The 20,478-nt window shown below is 36.1% G+C and overlaps 1 protein-coding gene across 1 annotated transcript; it reads left to right on the top strand.

Annotated features, from left to right (window-relative positions):
- The first annotated feature begins 156 nt into the window (after positions 1-156).
- On the top strand, positions 157-17,288 carry SLC66A1L (solute carrier family 66 member 1 like). Its single transcript, XM_026668239.2, has 9 exons — positions 157-306; positions 1,825-1,925; positions 7,600-7,925; positions 9,183-9,312; positions 9,516-9,606; positions 11,562-11,686; positions 12,183-12,278; positions 13,134-13,319; positions 15,290-17,288. Exons 3-9 carry the CDS (start codon positions 7,744-7,746, stop codon positions 15,383-15,385), a joined length of 906 nt encoding a protein of 301 aa, XP_026524024.1. The 5' UTR covers positions 157-306; positions 1,825-1,925; positions 7,600-7,743; the 3' UTR covers positions 15,386-17,288.
- The last annotated feature ends 3,190 nt before the right edge of the window (positions 17,289-20,478 follow it).

Genomic DNA, 20,478 nt, shown 5'->3' on the forward strand with positions numbered 1-20,478 from the left:
ACTCTCTCTCTCTCTCTCTCTCTCAACTATTCTCCCTTCCTGGAGGATCACCTACGAAAAGGCGGCTGGCGGGCAGCAGAGGGAGCTGCAAACCCTCAGCCTCCTTTCTCTCTTCCTCCGTTGTGGCCGAAGGAAGGAAACGGCCGCTCGGCGCTCGGGGGGTCGCGGGGATGCGCTTCGCCGCCCCGCTGCTTTTGTTGGGAGACTGGAAGGAAGAGAGGAGGTTTGGACCGCGGGGGAAGCGGGCAAGACGGTAGAAGAAATCAGCCAGCGGGACCGAAGGGAAGACCGATTTGGAAAACCAGGGTAACCTGCTCCCACTCGAGATAATGGAGCCAGCCCTTGGGAAGCTTCTCCCGGGTCAGATAAGAACCATCCCTGACCTCTCCAAAAGCTGACCCAAAAGCCTTGAGCCAACCATCTGCCTGGTTCTTACGAGCGTTTCATCAGCCTAGCTTGGTTTAAGGATGGTTTTTAAGCTATCATTCTTCAACCTGGTGGCTTTGGGGTATTTTGGACTCCAGTTCCCATAGTTCCTATCCATTAAGGATGAAGGCTAGGCTAGGGTGAGAGTTATGAGAATTGAAGGCCAACACACCCTGAAGACACCTGAGAGATAGAGCATGAAATAGAAACATGAAATTTGGCATCTTTTTTATTGTTGCTCTAAGAGAATACATACATACATTAGAACCCAACACTTCTGGAGGGCACCAAGCTGAAGAGGGAGAGGAGAATTTAGCTGTAGCTCTTCCTTCGACATATTCAGAATAATTTGTCAGTGTTAGATGGCTGGTGAATATGCAGAATTTCATCTATCAGTGCATCAATCCTGTTCTTAAACTCAAAGGCACCATTTCAAAGATCAAATATTTATGTGAAGCTCCAAATTTGAGATAACAGGCATTTTCCCCTTCCACCGGTTCTTTCTTGCTTTCCATGGGTGTTTGAAAAAGGCTGAACTGGAATTGATGGGACTTACCTTTTTTAGCAACTGTCACATTATCTAAGATTAATTATCTGTACAATGACAAGAAAATGAAGTAGTGGAAGGTGGGCCAGTTTCTCTATTAATCTGTGATTACTGTATGATATTAGCTCCTGTGCAGGCTCCATGTTGTCAAAGTGTGATTGTGAAGTATGTTCACACATGGCATTACATCATAATGTGGCTGATGTAGGTTTGGCATAATGTTTTATAAATATTATTCACTGTGGTTTGTAAAACCCAAATTATGGTGTAAAACAATGTCTGAACCAGATAATTCTTGTTTGCATATGTGTATCTGGTGGGAGATGGCTAGTTCTTTTCTGTTAATTACATTGTTGGAAATTGTTTACTTCGGAGATTATTTTTGAATATTGCCTGAAATATGAGCCATTGTTTTTAATGGTTAATCTCCAAAGGTTAAGGTGTATAATTGGTTTAAAAGCATCTGCCAACCTTGGCTATGAGCACACCTGACAGGTTTTCTATGAAAACTTTGTGATAGTAAGATCATTGCTTGACAATTGCTGGTATGGCCTAATTAGCAACATAGGAGCAGAATAACAGGAATCTAAGGAGATATTATAAAGGCAGAAAGCCAAAGGCCAGATTTTCAGCCTCATAAGAATTGTAGGCTTACCTGTATAAACATTTTTGCTTGCTTTCTCTAATACTGATTATAGCTAAGCTTTATAGATGTCCAGTTAAATTTCAAAAATAAGGTATAAGTATCGCTGAATAAATTTGGGCATCCTCCTAGAAGAATATGAGGAAAAGAAGATATCATAATCAAAATATTTGTTTGACTGAAGCAAATTGTTTTGTTTTTCTTAAAGGATACAAGATGTTAATTTCTACCAATATTCACTGCCAGTTTGATGTTCACTGTGTTGTTAGAATTGTCTCAGAGGCTTCTCAGGAACATGCAGGCCCTGAGGTAATGAAGTGTATTCTACTTTAATAATGCATTGCATTGATTTTTTTTCCTCACTGCATTACTGTTTTAGTTTTACATCTGTTTATTTTGATTTTTTTTCTGATTTCACATTCTTTGTCTCCATTTCAAACTGTAAAAAAAGTAATAAAATATACTCTTTTTTTAAAAAAGCTGCTTGTCAGAGTTCCTAAGATGTTGGAACTAAGACAATGAACTTAAAGAAAAGTATTAATTTTAGAGTACGGTCCCTACTAAACTTCAAAGGCTTTGATTCTGAATTTGTATGTGAAGATTGCAGTGCAATACAAATTAAATTAACAATACGACTTTGAATAATAAAGGTGGCTTAGATAAGTTTAGTTAAATAGCAAACAATAGTTAAATAGCAAACAATAAAATGTACCATATGTTGGTATGGCTTTCAAATTCCTTATTTTTCAACATAGGGGAAAAAGTAATCTCTTTCTATTAGTATAATAGATCATCAATAATCTATGACATAATTGAGCCATATACTTTGATGTACATACAGATGTAAAATTCCCTGAGTTTCTACAGATTTTAAAAAGAAAAAAAATAATTTAAAGAAAAAAGTTTTTCTGTTATTTAAATTTCCAAAACTAAAATAAAATTTAATTTCATATCTGTGTAAAGCAGAATTTTCCAATATCTATTCCAATATGGGATAAAAACTGAACCAACTTGAAGGTGATTAATCACATCTGGTAATCTCTCCATTCTAGTAAAAACAGATATATTCCAAAAACAAAATTTCATCTTCAGTAAATCAAATTATACTGAGGTATTGAAGAAAGACTGGGGAGACCTCTGTCCAGTCTGGCCTCAGCTGTCCAAAGTGTCTCGGTGATTCTAGATATTCTTTTTCAAGCCAAATTATCTCACAGAGGTGGTATTGTAAGGAAAGTCCTACCTTTTACAAATAACAGATACTATCTAAAATTGGAGATGCAAAAGATCCCAGTTTTTCTGCAATCAGTCCATCTTACTGTTTCTCAAATATCCCATATTTCTCTCTGTATTTCACAATTATTAACTGGGACAAAGTAGTAGTGCTATTTTAGCATAAGAATCAAACTTTTGCTGATGCAGTTTCATGCTCAGGTTCAAATGTTTTACTAAATGTTGAATATTGGATAATAGATTGAGTAATTCATGCCCTTATATATTCGGGATATGTACTTCGCTAATTAGCACTAGGCAAGTATTCAGAAGAGAGCAGATGTGTGAAATCGTATTTTCTAAAATTGTGAAAATAATGGAATCTTTTACAAAGCTTATGTGGATGATTCAGGAGCTATCTGAATACATGTTCATCCATTTTACTCAAAACAAATCCACTGCCTCAGAGGGACCCTGGAGAGGGAAGAGCACTTGGCTCTGATCACCCTTAGATCTGTTTGGATGAATGCCTAGTGAGAGCAGGAGAGTGTTTGGATAGGCCAGGGGATCTGCTGAGTGCTGTAGGCAGAAGCTGTTCTGAGTAGGCACCCCTTGACGGGGCTGATCAGTAGGCTCCTAGGGATGAGGAAGAAAAATTAGGGGTGTGTGTTCTTTGCCTGTATTATATCTTTGTTCTGCAAGCTGCAGTGGCTTCCAGTTTTTTTCCACATGTAAGTCAAGGAGTTGATTATTACCTACAAAACCCTACATGACATGGAGTCATAGTATTTGAAGGGCCATCTTACTCCTATCATTTCTACACATCCCCCTTGACTGGGCAGGACGGTCAGATCAGAATCATTATTGTAATCTTTTCTCTGGTTTCATAATACTGAAGATACAAATGAAATTTGGAAAGTGTCAGTACAAGATATATTTCATTGCTTTAATGTTTCAATTTTAGGAAGTTTCATTCAATCCTTTAATTTTCAATAAAAATTAGTTACATAGGATGTATATTCACATAATATGGAGAGTTGCTTTTAAAATCCCTTAGCTACTTTTATTTATACTTTAGGTAAAATATATGACAACAAAATGGGATATAAGAACTAGGCTTTTAAGCCATATTAATCATTGTAACTATATAACCTAGTGGGACCTAATGATCCTATATTTTTAAAACCCAGAATATAAACATATGTTAAATAAAGGATTTTAATTTTTCATTCTAGTGCATAATGGTTCCTAAATATTTCTGCATTATTTTTCCTTGAATTAAACATTTTTCTGTGTATCAAAAATAAGTTTTTGCATTAAAAATAAAGTTATATAAATAATATAAAGAGCTTTGTAATACCTTAAAGACAAAAAAGAGCTAAACAAAATTATTTTAGAGTTATTTATTATTTTAAAGGTGTTTTTTTTTGCAGAGTAACTACCCATCTGGAAATTATTCCAAAACAACTTTACAAATGCCATTCTACAAATGATAATATTTTTTTAAAAATAAGATACTTTATCTGAATACAATATTTAAAAAGGATACAACTCTTTGTGGTTTTGCATGAAATAAACAAGGGTCGTACAAAAAACAACACTGCATTTATGTTGAAAACTGCTTTGCTGTGTTGAGCCTTGTGCTGTTTTATATTGGAAGATCTTAGTTGGAAACAAGAATTGGAGGAAGTAAGAAGTTACAAATTCTTTCAGGAAAATAGCAATTTTCTTCCTTCGCTCTGCCCCCTTCCAAATGCCATTAACATTTGGATAATGGTCAAAAGGATGCAACATGATACGCATACAGAACAAATGTAGCAAATTAAACTCAGGAGAACTGTGGCAAATCTGTTTAAAAAGCTAGTCATTTGATTCCATCATTTAAATGTTTTAATAATACGCATCCATTCTTATAATGTAAAAATGACAAATTATTGTAAAAAATAAAAATGTATGTGATAATTGTTTTTCTTTTCTTATGTTATATCTATTTGCTAATATTCCTGTTTTTCAAAAAAAAATTCTCTTCCCATCCATATGAGTGGTATACAGTGTGTCTTCCTCAATCTCGGATTTCTCCCTGAGGCCCAGGAGTTTGAGGGTTCTACACAATTATTTAGCTGTTCCTAGCACTGCGCTCTTCTGGACAGAGGGCTCTGATGTTGATCCTGGGTTCTGTTAGAACCACTTTTCCAATTTGGTGTCACAACCCAAATGATCCTACCATCACTGGGACCTCCTTGGCCTTTACTTTCCACATCCTCTCTAGTTCCTCTTTCAGGCCCTGGTACTTCTCCAGCTTTTCACCATTGCTGTCTTCTGGCTCTTGCCTACAGCCATGATGTCTGTTTGATTGGTTTCCGTGTGTGTGTGTGTGTGTGTATATATATATGTGGATCTTTGGTTATTCGGGTTTTCCCCCGCGTAAAAGTGGAAGTATCTAGGCAACGTTTCGATGAAGTCTCATTCATCATCTTCAGGCTTGTGTCTTCGGCTCTGTGTTTCTCAGAGTAATGTGAGCTTGCAGCTGCTTCTTCCTTTTAACTGCTAGTGGGGTGTGTGACTTGATTGGGTGGGGGCTTGGCTGTGTTCTGATTGGCTGGGGGTGTGTTCTCATTGGTTAGGGGTTTGGCTGTGTTCTGATTGGACCCACACCCACGAGGCCACACAAGATGCTACCACCACACTTCCACGTAGAAAGCAGACTCACACCCACACAGAAGATGAGACACGACCACGGACCAGAAGCCGCACCGCAGCTGCATCACTAACCACTTCAAACCCCTCTGACCCATACATGAAGCGAACTGACGCCCACCATGAAGATGCGGCACGACCACGAACGCGAAGCCAAACAGCAGGATCACAGCTCACCAGCTCAAATCCCCCAGCAACTAAGACTAACCTGAGCACAACCAAGCCCCCACCTGAACAGAATACACCCCAGCCAATCAGAACACAGCCAACCCCCAACCAATCAGAACACAGCCAAACCCCAATGAGAACACACAGCCAATCAGAACACAGCCAAGCCCCCACCCAATCAAGTCACACACCCCACTAGCAGTTAAAAGGAAGAAGCAGCTGCAAGCTCACATTACTCTGAGAAGCACAGAGCCGAAGACACAAGCCTGAAGATGATGAATGAGACTTCATTGAAACGTTGCCTAGATACTTCCAATTTTACGCGGGAGAAAACCCGAATAACCAAAGATCCACATACAAATACCCGCAAGAACCTTAGAATATATACATACACACACACACACACACACACGTATACATATACATACACACATACATACATACATATACATATACACATACACATACACATACACATACATACATACATACATACATATATATATATATATATATATATATATATATATATATATATGGTATTCGGCTTGGTTCGGGTATTTTCCCACGTCATTGTAGTTGTTCTTTTAAAGTTGTAGCAACGTTTCAGCAGAATCTCATCTGCCATCATCAGGCTTCTGTATTGTGTCCGTCTGTGGGTCAGACTTTTACAGTGGTTTCAGATTTAAATTTGGGGCAGCCTATTGCTGTGCCAGAATGGTTTTTTCTTCATCCTGATTGGTTGGGAGTCTTGGTCTGTGTTTATTGGTCTCGGAGTTTGCTGTGTTCTGCTTGATTGGTGTCTCTAATATCTTCTGTCTGTTTTTTGGCTCTTTTTGTATCTTGATTGGCTGGCAGCATTGTGTTACTTTATTGGAGGCCTTTAGTGCAGCTTGGCTTCGGGTAAATGGACGGCTATCATTAGTTAGGAAGCTGGGTTTCATCTGGGTGCCTGGTTGGGGTGTGTTTGAGCTGGAGGTATCAGGGGGGATCTGTTTGTGCCCAGGTGTTTGCCTGGCTTGTGGTGTGGAGATTTTTTTGATTGACAGCCTGATGGAATCATCTCTTCTGTTCATGCTTTCTGGTCTTTTTTCAATCTCTATGGCTTCTCTGATGATTCTGTGGCTAGGGTTTTCTATAGTGGCTAGGGTTTTGGTGCCATTGAAGTTGATGCTATGACCTGTGGCTTCCATGTGTTGGACTAGTGAGGAAGTGTGTTCCAGCTTTTTGACTGCTATTTTTCTGTCTGTTTTGAAGGCAGTCTTGATGTGATATCTGTGTAGTACCTTACTAATTTTGTCTGTAGTACTACACAGATATCACATCAAGACTGCCTTCAAAACAGACAGAAAAATAGCAGCCATCCTTAGCAACCCCAAAGATAAAATTGACCTGGAAAACCAAGGCATATACGAAGTCCCCTGTGCATCATGCCCAGCCACATACATTGGACAGACCAATAGAAGAATAAGTACCCGCCTGGATGAACACAAAAATGCAGTCAAAAAGCTGGAACACACTTCCTCACTAGTATTTATATATATAGGACTGGTTCTATGCAGAGAGGTTTTTCCACAGACTGGAGGGTGTGTAGTTTTGTGTACTGCCTGCATTCTGTTTCCACGGCCCAGTTTCTGTCACGATGCGGCCATGGACTGGGGATTGGGAACCTCTGCTTTATGAGCTTTAAACTCCTTTTAAACATTTGTGTTGTACTTAAAAATAAACAATAACTGTACAAAAATGTCTAACTTCAATCTGTAAACATGTTTAGGCACTGTGGGTTAATGTCTACCAAATTTTCCTTGCTTTGACTTTGCCTTTCATATGTGTCCAAATAGAATAATTTGGATCTGTCTTTTTAAATTGATGTATTCATGGTAGGTATGTTATTTTGTTTGAATTGCAGGCCCATCTGTGAGGTTGGAAGCAAATTATCCATCTCTGTGTGAGAGCTTGGACAAGGGCAAGAACGTATTCCAAATTGATAAAAGGATTTGTATGGAATTCAAAGCAGAGCCAAATTTGAAGTAATATCTCTGAACCTGAATAGATGGCTTTTCAGCTTCATCCCCCTGCTTTAAATATTTCTCCAGTAGAAGCTAAGAAACTGTGTCTGAATGGAACACCCTGGATTTGGCATCTTCTTGAAGAATGTGTCAGGAATGCATGGGAATACTGGAGCATTCTGCTGGGACTGATCTCTGTTGCCTGCTTTCTGTTTGCTGCACTGCCGTGAGTTTAAACCTTTAAGTATTTTTCAGCTTCATCATGAGCAATCTTGCCTGAGGCTTTACTCAGAAATTGCCAGTCTGGTTTATTCTTTGATGGATTTCTGTTCCTTTCTACATATTATAAATAGATAACCCAGAGCAGCATGTTTCTTCTGTTTAAGGTATTCTGTGATGCTTGATAAACTAGTTGGCTATATCCTATTGGGGCAGTATCTTGAAAACACCAATCTATGTCATCTGAAGCTCCTTCCTACAAGAGCAGTGACTGCTTTATCTTGGAGGAAAAATGAATATACAACTTTTTCTTTGAAAAATCAAGAAATAACCATTCATGGCATATGTGGGATGCATTATCCTATATTCCCTGGGGCTCTTTCTGGACTCAGTTCCATGTTAGGCTTATGTGTGTTTTGAGGGAAAAACCTCCACTACAGGATGAGCCAGAATAATCAATAGTACAATGTTTTCTCAGTCGTGAAATCCTAGTCAATAATCCCTTGACCTCCATTTGCTCATAGACAGCCATTATGATGTAGTGGTTAAGGGGATGGACTAGCAATGGGGAGACCCAAGTTCTAGTCCTTCCTTGGTCATGGAAGCCAACTGGTGACCTTGGACCCAGTCACTATCTCTCAGACCTAAACAGCATAATACACTGATACCTTTGCTATATGAAGGAAGTGGATTTTGCCATGAAACAAGGCATATGCCAAGAGGAACAAATTCATTCCTTGCTTGTACAATATGGATACAGGTAGTCCTCAATATATGACCACAGTTGGAATTGGAACCTCTGTCACTAAGCAATATAGTCATAAACTGAATAGCACCTGATTCTACAGCCTTTTTTTGCACAGTTGTTAAATCACTGCGGTTATTCAGCCAGCTGTCAAGTGCTCAAATTTTGATTATGTGACATTGTGATGGTCATAAGTGGGAAGACCAGTCATAAGTCAGTTTTTTCAGTGCCGTAAGTCTGAATGGTTCTTAAATGAATGGTCATAAGTCAAGGACTTACCTGTATTACTACATGTCTTCAGAGATTAATTAATAATTTGTGAGAGAAGATTTTTCTTGTACTCTGAAAATAATTACAGCCAATATTATATGGTTCTATTTCGTTCTATTTCAGAGAGTTCATTTCTTTACTTCTGTATACTATCCTTATCTTTGCTTTTATCTGAGTTGATTCTCATGCATTTTATGAACACTGAGTAGCCGGATAGTTCCAATGTTATTGTTATTGTTTTTTCCCCAGTCAACTCTACGTAGCCTACCAGAATGGAAAAGTGGAGCAAGCACTTTCTTTGAGTTTTCTGCTGTGCTGGCTTGCAGGAGACCTCACCAATTTTATTGGGTGCTATTTGACAGATCAACTTCCGATACAGGTAAATTTTGCTAGAGTTTTAGTTTTATATACTTGACAATGGCTATTATATATAAATATGCACTTTTGGATGTTCTTTTTCTTGAATCCTCTCTAAAAGAAAAAAAACAAGAGTGAGTGAGCAAAACTTTTGATATGTATATTATTATATATTTTATAAATTGATATGTTAAATTAGGATTGATTCTTTTTACTTTTTTCCAGACTGTAACTGCAATTTTTTATATTAACATGGACATAATTGTGATATCTCAGTTTTTCTACTATAAGTTAAAAAATCAGAAGATAACAAAATGTAAGTATCTTCATTTTAGATCTTTGTAGTAGTAGGTAATGTCTTCAATATTTATATGTGACATTTAAAATTGCCCAAACTATGCAAATTTAAATGGCATGATGGAGTTACAGGATAAGATTAAAATGGTTGCATTTAGAATTCTGTGATTTTAGAATAGCATACATGAAACATCAGCAGAAAAACATGTCGACAAGATCAAGATGAAGTTAAAAGCCTGAATAACTGATCAGAAACCTTGTTGCTGAATGATATTTTGCTGTTGTTGGCAAGTTACAGCATGAATTTGTCCCATTGTTCACAGCAGGGGTGTCAAACTCGTGGCGTCACGGCAGCGTCATGTGTGTGTATCAGGACTTTTTTCCCCTTCACTAAACCGGGCAGGACCAGCACATGACGCATCCAGCCATGGGCTGCAAGTTTGTCACCCCTGGTTCACAGTAACAGATGTATATACATACAAAAAGGAAATATAAAATACATCACATTCCACTAGTGCAATACATTTAACATCGTTTGTGATCTTACTTCATTTTGATGGCATAAGGGCAGTTCATGTCTCCCATAAAGATATAAGAGTGAAGTGTAATCCTCAAACGCCCCTCTGGCACATTGATTGTTCTAAAAGGGGTGTGTTTTTATCCCCTCTTCTTTAAACATATATATATATATCAATTCAGTGGTAGACCTTTTTCATAACCTAGACTTCTAAACTATCAAGGTACAAAATCCCTATGGTCCTCCACGCTGAGGAAATTGCTATAATTTCACAAATCCCATATACGGTTGAAAAGAACAATGATAGAAATATTATGGTACTGCAGACAAAATCAACAGGTTGTAAATTTTGAGAAATCTAAAATTCTGGCCTTTTCTAGAGCCACTCAACTATCATGGATGTCATAAAGCATATTTCATTTAAATACTTTGCAGTGGTTTTCCATTCTAAAGGCACCTGGAATGAGCACCAGAATTAAGCAATGTAGCTAACGTTTAGAAAGTACCTTTTCTAGGTAAGGAGAGACCAATTAGTCCTGCAGCATTCACACTTTTTGAGGCCAGTTCATTGGTCTAAATGTTTTACAGTGCATAAGTGGAAATGTAGGCAAAGAAGGATGCACTAGAATCGGTGCAAACAAAATTCTTGAAATCAATCCTTGATGCCCCCAATAGAACAGCAAACACCCAGTTAAGGCTTAAGATAGGAATGCCCATAATCCAGGTTTAGGGCATGAAAGAAGTGGATGAATTAATTGCTGAAAATCAAATTCTTTCCAACTGAGCTGGAAAATTAATGAATAATTTTGCTTCATCCTGGAAATAGGTTGCCGAGCAGAGGCTGGCATTGTGCACGTTTTTCAGATATGACCAAGCAAAGGATCAAGTATATGAAGAAGCTACAATTAATAGGTTGCCCCAATATGACAGAAATTGGGTACAACAAAGAGGTGTGGGAAGAAGCAAAATACTTATAAAATCTTAACTTTTTCTGGGTTGAGGAGAACATTTTTCCTAGCCAGGCATAATATAATCTGCATTGGTGCTAGGCAGATATTTCAAAACCCCATTAACCAAGCATACCTGCCCATTCGGTTACAATGAATTCAACCTATTTTTCATGTATTATTACATTATAAATTCTATAGGGAGTTATAATAGCTTATCTTATATCTTTTCAACCTCCTTGTTATGTTGGTATTTTATTTCATCCACTCAATTTTACTTTTGTCTTGTATATTTTAAAATCTTAGTAGACATTGACCAAATAAACACAACTGGTACTACATAGGATTATTGCAAAATTTATGTTGCAAGGTCATTGATGGCAAAACAATTGAGTCAATATAAAAATCCCATGTTGCTCACTTGTATTAGAATAGTACCATTTATATTGCAAACAGTTTTTTTTAACAATCAAATATTTTGTTAGCCCTATTTTTCATTTGTCTTTCAAGGTGGAATGAATACCAAGTATTCTTGTATAGCCTGGGTCCTGATATGCTTATTACTCTGTTTAATCTTACCTACTCAGCTGTTGATGAGAAATAACATCCAGAATACTATTTTGGGATCCAATGAGGTAAATCTTTGTTTAAATTACTGTCAAATTTCCATGTAGATATATTAGGCAAGCTAACCTTGACTGATTTCCCAAAATGAAAGCAGAAACAAAACCCTACACAGAAATGGAGCTAGTTGGTACGCAGATAGGATATATCATGACTGTAAGCTACAATGGAAGTTAAAAAAAACATTCTGGAAGAAGAAAGCATCAAACCCCTTTTATATTTTGCAAAGAAAACCATGTAGATATATCTATATAGTCTTCAGAAGATGAACTCTACCTGAGGGAGTCCTTATCTTAATATTTGTAAACTATAAAATATTTCTAAAGATTGTAACAAACTCAAATTATATAGAAAATATCTACTATCTCCAATATTTAGAAGACTCAGTTTTCAATTTTGACAAGGATTTCCACGTTCACTGTTTTAGTACATGGCATGCTATTCACAAGCTATTTTAGAATTGCCTTCTGCAAATGTAAATATTTTTCTATTTTTTAAACTCTTCAGAAGTCTCACGGCATGGCTGAAATATCAGGCTTTGTTTGTGGCTATTTATCGTGTGTGTTTTACTTGGGATCTAGAATTTCTCAGCTCCATAAAAATGTAAGTTTATTAGTTCTGAAGATAATGTGCCTACCTATAACATTCATCAAGAAAGTGAATGATCAATTACAATCTCACTTCTAAAATCACAATAGAATATGTCACACATATCAACTAGAAAATACATATCCAAAATTATGACTTCATCCATTTGCAGTTGAAATATGATACTCTTAAAAGTTGTGAAAATGGTCAGTAAACAAAGCAATTAGCATTGAAATATTGGTTGAATTATGTGTAAAATAAGCTGAATTTTCTAAATGCTTATGGTTTTAACGGGGCTTCTATTGCATTTAGATTCTGTTTATTGAGAACAAGGCTAGATTTACCTTATTAAGAAGAAACAGGACTTGAATAATTAATTTCTTCAGTATCCAAAAAAACCTGGTAGTTTTAATATTTATTTGTGCTGAGTCCATAAAAATTTCCTGAAATTATAGATGGCAAGACTCTAGATCTGCATTTGAGATTAATCTTGAATATTTTTTACAAATGGAGTCTTTAAAAAAATCCATTGTAATATTGAGTGCTTTTATTCAGGATTCAAGTTTCTCAGTCATCTTTTCAATTCTACCCCAATTTTCCATTTTTTTTAATGAACACTAATTTTTTTGGTGATAAATATTGAATAATAAATAAAGATAATTCCAATTGGTGGTTTCTTTTTTAATTTTGGGTGATTTCAGGGAGGATACACTAGACTCCATCTATGTTTGATTAATGTAGTTTCTTGTGTTCTTATTTTTGTGGAACTGATGACAATATGAATTCAAAAGCTTACAATGGTCACAAAAACAGTTATTTCAAATACATGATGAATTACTTATAACACTGCTTTGCTATATTATCCTTTAGTTTCAAAGAAGATCGACAGATGGGACGTCTTATCTTTTGTTTGCATTAGCCATGATAGGCAATGGCACATATGGCCTGAGTCTTGTCTTAAAGATGCCTGCAACACAATATCTTATAAGTCTTTATTTCTGGCATCACCTCCCTTGGTTTATTGGGAGCTTCGGAGTATTGTTACTAGATATTTTTGTATCCTTTTCTAATGAAAATTGATAGTCTTTCTAATTCTTAATTAAATTAATAAGGCTTTGTTGACAAATGATAAAGTAATAGTTTCTTATCTGAAATATTTTCAGGATTTTATATGTAATAGTAATTGATAAAGAGGACTACTGATTTTCTTCATCAGATTTCTGATCAGTTGGCATATGTTTTGTTGTTGTTACAGAACAGAATATGTATGTAGACGTTTTAGTTAAGATGACAACTTGTTTTTATATATAGTTTCAATCTAATCTTTGAGTTAAAAATTGTTTGTATCCTATACTAAAACTATAAAATCAAAACGAACATTTTTTGGCAACTAAGCCTAAGTTCTTATTAAATTATAAAAACTAAGTGAATTCATTTCCATGTTCATATATTTTCAGTTTCTCTCTAATTTAACAAGGACCTCAAGTGAGCTAACAAAGAGCTAATGTTGAAAAAAAAATATAATAAATGTTTATTTGACTTTGGTGATCATTTCCACATATCCTTAGGAACTCTTAATAACATTTCATTATTTAGGATTTATCCACAAATAGTCCTGCATTTACTTGGAAGACCATACCTGAACATTTTCTGAATAAAAATTAATAATATAGTGTGATCCTGCAAATTAGCTTTATTCTAACATTTGTATACTCAGATTTAAACTCCCTTATTACATAAATCTAGCATAATACAAAAAACTAATGTCTTGAGTGCTGAACCCATAGCTTGTAATTATAAATAAAATGTTTAAAACATAACTGTTTTTTCCTTTCCCATTGTCTTAATCCTTCATAAAATAACTATCAATGCTAACTGATAAGTTATATTTAATGCATTGTATAAGTCAATGCATTTTTCTTTTTAGTCCACACTATTTATATTCTAGTAGCTGGTAGCAGGTAATTTTGTTGAGTTCAGCCTTCTTGTTGCAATAATTTTTTTCTCATAGCAAAGCAATAAAAAGAGTTTGTTTTTTGATTTTGCAAAAACAAACAAACCATTTAATGGAAGAAGTTTACTGAAGTATCATATCCCTCCTTCCTCTAGGCTATTTTGGAAACTGTTAATATACAAGTTGTGACTTTATGTTTGAGCAAGAAGTATCTAAAAGACATAAAGCTGTACAGGTAGTCCTCTACTTTTCATTTAGTGACCGTTCAAAGTTATAGTGACACTGAAAACAGTGACTTAGGACCATTTTTCACACGACCATTGCAGCATCCCCATGGTCACATGATCAAAATACAGATGCTTGGCAACTGATTCATATTTATGACCGTTGCAGTGTCCCAAGGTCATGTGATCCCCTTTTGTGACCTTCTGCCAAGCAACATTAATGGGAAAGCCAGATTCACTTAACTGTGTTACTAACTTAACAACAAACGTTATGGCAAGAAAGGTCATAAAATGGGGCAGAACTCAGTGCCTCACTTAGCAACAGAAATTTTGGGCTCAGTTGTGGTCGTAAGTCAAGGACTACCTATATTTCCCAATGATATGTATGTTTCACAATGTTTTTATTTCCAAGCAGAAATGAAACATCCACCCCTGCCCCACGTGTCTGTCTGTTTCTCTCTTACCTTCATGCAGTTATCTATTTCAGCTCTGGAAGCAAGGAACATTTTCTCCAGAGAAGGGATAAGCAGTTTATATGTGGAATTTGTTTTTATACATTTCCTCCTTCTATTGTCATGCATGTGTATGAGAGCAGAAACCGGAATCTAGATCAAAGGAAATTTGATGCTGTTCTAAATAGATATTTGTATACTTAATTGTAAACCTCATACAATTAAATATATGTAGACATCTATTGTATTTATACACAAAGTGTTTTACTACAAATGCTGATTTCACCAATAAATAAGCGGTAAGAGTAAATTGTTTGATTTCTCTTAAATTATGCCATGTTCATTATCGTTGTTTTTGTTTGACCTCCATAATATTTCTCTTAAGTTTACATCCAGATAACTGCACAATTTATTATGTACAGACAACAAAACAAGAGACTTGGTTCAGTGGCCTTGGAGGTGGAACCCTTGCTCATAAATGAAGATTCTTAATGTGCACATTTCTTTGGTGGTACATTCTTTTAGAACAACTTGGATCTGTAGTTAACTTCTTGTTGATTTACATAGATCAATTCTGGATCCCTGCCAGTATATTCATTCTAAAGCCTTAAAGATTTTTTATTTATAAGCAGAGAATGGTGCTAATAAGGTTCTTAAGTTATTCAGATTATTAACCTTAGTCTTAAAGCTGATTTTTGGTTAATCTTAAATTATTGCAAAAAGTAATGAAGCCAAAACTAATAGTTTCAGGATGAATACATTGCTTGGATTTTAAGAATTGTAATTCTTAAATATTATCCAATTTTTGGAATACTGGATATCAGTTATTTTTCCTTCCCTTTTTCTTGTTGTTAATTGTTAAACAAATTTACAGTCGCATGTATAGTTCTTGACAATTTATACAATGTAATGCATGCTAACCATGGCCAATGTAATATCATTTGTTAAAATGTTTTCAATGCTGTATTTTTCCCTTTGTTTTGCTGAAGAACCAAACATAGGAAGAAGGGAAAGAAACCATCATGGTAACTCCTTTTGGAATTAGCATTTCATAATGATTTTTAGATGGATAACCACATTTCACAGTAATAGTGTAGTGAAAGTCCAAATCTCACATGAAAATAAGAACAGCTTACCACAGGAATAGAAAATCTTTCTGTTGAGGCTTAAGGCAACATCCATCCATGGAGAATGTTTTGGAAGCAACATGCTGGCAGGCAGCAAGGCTCCAACTCCACGCTCTCCATCTCTGTCAGTACTTATTCCTAACACTTATGGATCCTCCTGCCAATATCTGAACAATGGGAACAAAGATGCTGTGCTCAGTATTTTGAAATGAGACTTGCAACTTGAATCCATACTTTTGAGTGCAAATATCAATTTTAGTTCCACATGTGCTAATTTTAAAGCACCACTAAAAAATTACAATGCACTTTGGAGACATCCCAGGATCGTGTTGAAAAAGTATACTCTTTCTGTTGAGTTTTACTTTCAAAATTTTCTAACTGTTATCAGTTGCCGTAAAAGCTTAGCACGTTTTTGAACTGTGGTTTGCTGCAGCTGGTCCCTCTGGATGGTTGCCTTGTTTCTAATCCTAATGAGATTCTTAGGTTTTATTATGTATCGCTGATGAGGGTGGAATTAAGTACAGAGAGATGTTTGAGTCAACTTTTAAAAAGAATTAATTAATTGAGCAGCATGGAATTGGGAGGATACTGCCAAATTTTACATTTCTGTGTGCATGTCTGTATAAAAACATTGTTTCTTTTAATTAATATTGAATTTTAATTTAATACATTAACTATGCACATCTACATACTTGAAGAGCAGGATCTGTAGGATGGCAGGATAGAGAAAAAAAGGAGACTTGAGTTTGACTATCTTGCTTTTGGACACCTGCTGTAATGGGAAAAGATCTTTTTAATAAGTTAAACATATTCAGATGCATATTGGATTTTTTTATTTTCATTTCAGATTGGATTTTTCCATTGAATTGTTAATAATTTGTTGGACTTTATATTTAGATTTGTTATAAAAATCCTTTTGGACAAAATAATAGCACAAGTCTTTACCTTGCAGAGTTTATCTTGATTTATCTTGGCTTTCTAATCAAAACAGTAGAAGTATTTTCTTAGTAAATTAATATCCAAAAAATATTTTTAAAATTGTGCTGTCCATGTTCATGTAAGTTAAATGTCATTTGCATTTATCCTACATAAATCCTGTTTTTATATGTTCAGTATTTCATTATCATATTATGCAAGTTTTTGTGACAAACACAGCCTTTCCTTGTTTCTTACTAGCCTCTGTTTTCAGACAAAGAACATGCTTGGAGGTTTCCAACCCAGTTACACCAGACTAAAAAAAACCAAACAAATAAAAGAGATCATTACTACATGTTGAAAACTGATTTCTTCCTTATTTCCCAAACCTCAACTTTATGTCAAATGTAAATAAAAATCACCTGGAGGAACATCAACATCACCATGACATCCCAAGTATTGATTAGGTAGGCCTTTCAGTCTTTTTCTGGAAGTACAGTAAATATTACCCATCCCTGAAGAAATTATGAGGATTTCCTTTATCCTTGAGCTGTTGGCAAAGTCAAGAACATTCCAGCTGTGGATTCCTAGGGCAACTCTGAAGTCTGCTTTAGTCAGGTTTCAAATTTTTGGTAAGTTTGATTTAGATACTTATATGCTTTAGTTTAATTTTAAAGCACTTGACTTCCTTGGTTCTTTAATAATAAATATAGTCAATTGGAAATGGGAGATGATTTAATATTTACCAAATGTATGTGACATATTGTCAAAATGGCTGAGTACATGATTGTAAGGACAAGGAAGTTCCAGAAAAGGAAATACTTGAAAACAGCTAACAAAAATAGTTCCTCAAACTGTACCAAACTCTTCCCTTTGTTGACAGAAAAATCTGTTCCGTTCTGTCCCATTCCATGCCAAGGCTTCAGATTCTGAATGGTTTCTTGGTTTACTGAGGACTCTAAGAGACACTATAGTACAAGTGATGTGTGATATCACTGGAAAAAGTAAAAAAATAAAACAAAAATCTGATTTCAGCATATTTTCAGACTAACTCGATAAAAAGCATTATATGTCAGTGGTTGCTGCTCAGCAGATGTGTTTATGAGGTTTAACTTCTCATTCCCACTTGGCCACTGATTAGTTTTTTGCTGATACAATCACTCAGATTCACTTGAGTTGTGACTGGGCAAAGCCTAGGTCAGGGGTGTCAAACTCACATTGTCATGGTGTCACGTGACGTATCAGGACTTTTTTCCCTTTCGCTAAACCAGGCATGGGTGTGGCCAGTGAATGATGTATGCAGCGCGCGGGCAAGGAGTTTGACAGGCCTGGCCTAGGTAATGCCTTGTTTGGTGATGGGTGCATTTTTGCCTACTCTGATGGTGAAAAGGGTATTCTCTGAGATGTCCTTTCTCATCAGTGGGCTAGATCTTTGCACTTCCTGGCTCTCTGGGCAACCAGGAAGATAGTTGTTTCCTGGATCTGGGAGATTGCTAATGCCTTGTTGCAGAAGGAGACATTGCCCCATGGCCTTGAAGGAGATCATGGTGCACCTTAACAGACTTGCTAGAGCCAAAAGCATTAAGTATCCATGGCCTGGTCTCCAATCTTCCCAGTTTCCGAGAGTAAACCTAATATTGACAGCGAGCGAAGAATGAGCATCTGACTAAGCTGAGTTGCTTAAATTGGACCCATGTGGCAACATTGGACTCCAGAAAAGTCTATCTCTGTACATGTCATTTTCTCACTGGCTTAGCTAGCAATTGCTCTTGCCTTCTTCCCTAAATGCACAAAGGAAGGCAGGCAGTGGAAAGGGAAGGAGGAATTTCAGAGAAAGAATTTGCTTCAATCTGTCTTGGGGAGAGGGGTGTTCTCTACTGCAGTCCAGTGGGAGTTTTCTGGAAACTTACATAGAAGCTTGTTAGTTACAGAGTTGTGTCCAACCCATCACAACCCCATGGACAATGTTCCTCCAGGCCTTCCTGTCCTGTACCATCCCCCGGAGTCCATTTAAGCTCACACCGACTGCTTCAGTGACTCTATCCAGCCACCTCATTCTCTGTTGTCCCCTTCTTCTATGTAGAAGCGAGAACTATCATATACATCTCCATTCAGGAGGACCAGTAGATGGCAGCCAAGAAATGCAAAACCTAATCCAGATACTTGTAGCCCAGAACTGCTAGCAGTCATACAGAACTAATGTGGATTTGTAAGTAAAGGGAAAGATTTAGAAAAGGGAGGAGAGAAAAAGTATTTACTGGTTATTTGAATATAAATGGAGGATTGTGCCCTCTACCTCTAACACAGAGTTTTAACCTCTGATAAACTAATATTTAGATCCAGTCTCTTTATTTCGTCATTCATCCAATACTTACTGCAGATCATTTGGGTTGACAGGAAACAAATGGGAAGATTCCTTGGGATGCATTCACATTTCAACCAAGTGATCTTTTCTAACACCACAAGGGGGCACTACATGTCCTCCCTGTATGTGTTGAACCATTCACTAAGCATTTCATTAAACTTGTGTACAATAAACTTGTACTGCTACCAGTGGTGGGATTCAAATAATTTAACAACTGGTTCTCTGCCCTAATGATTTCTTCAAACAACCAGTTCACCAAACTGCTCAGAAAGTTAACAACCGGTTCTCCCGAAGTGGTGCAAACTGGCTGAATCCCACCCCTGACTGCTAACAGTTTCAACCAACCTTCATATATATTTGAAATATTTCATAATTCTTCCCTGTTTACATACATACACACACACATACACAAACAATTTTAAATAAATGTATTGCACTAATACATTCCATTGTCATCTCATGAGATATGAATTTAAAGCTTCGCTTATGAATAACCTCTGTAGCATTTGCTTAATAAAATATATCATTAAATCTGGTCCACATAGAAAAGTATTCTTGTCTCATTTTCTTATGAATATGTAAATAGTAAATATACTTGAAGATTTGCAGTTGTCATATCGCATGGACAATTGTGAGCTTCTTATTCATTTAGGAATTCACTGAAACTTTCAGTTTGTCAGGAGTGCTTAAATAGTTCCATATATCTGGTAGAATATTTTTTTGGGAGGGGGGAGGCTATAGACACTAAATCCAGAAGACAAGATGTTAGAAAATGGAATTGAATGTTTTTATGGCAAGGAAGTGGTCGAGATTAAGATTAGGATTTTTAGTGGGACAGATCAATCAAGCAGCAAAAGAAAAAGAGCATAAATCCACTTTTAAAAATTATATGGTAATTTTTTTGTTGTGTGCAGACAATCCAGTGGAACAAAAAGCAAATATAATGCAAGCACGATTCTTAATGAGTATAAATAGCAACACAGTTGCAAAAATGTCAGTTTCATAAAATATTGCAATATGGACATACAATATGGCTACAGAAAGATTCATACATTTCAGCAAGGCTTCCAAATGTTCTGTCTGGGCCTTCTGCTTCCCACCTATACATTCCTTGAAGAAAATGTCATTGGTAGTAAATAGAATAAATATTGGGAAAGGTGCCTCTATAATAAAATAGA

The sequence above is a fragment of the Notechis scutatus genome, chromosome 4, assembly GCF_049901735.1.
Source record: "Notechis scutatus isolate UNSWTSFEM ecotype Mainland chromosome 4, rNotScu1.2, whole genome shotgun sequence".
Lineage (NCBI taxonomy): Eukaryota > Metazoa > Chordata > Lepidosauria > Squamata > Elapidae > Notechis > Notechis scutatus.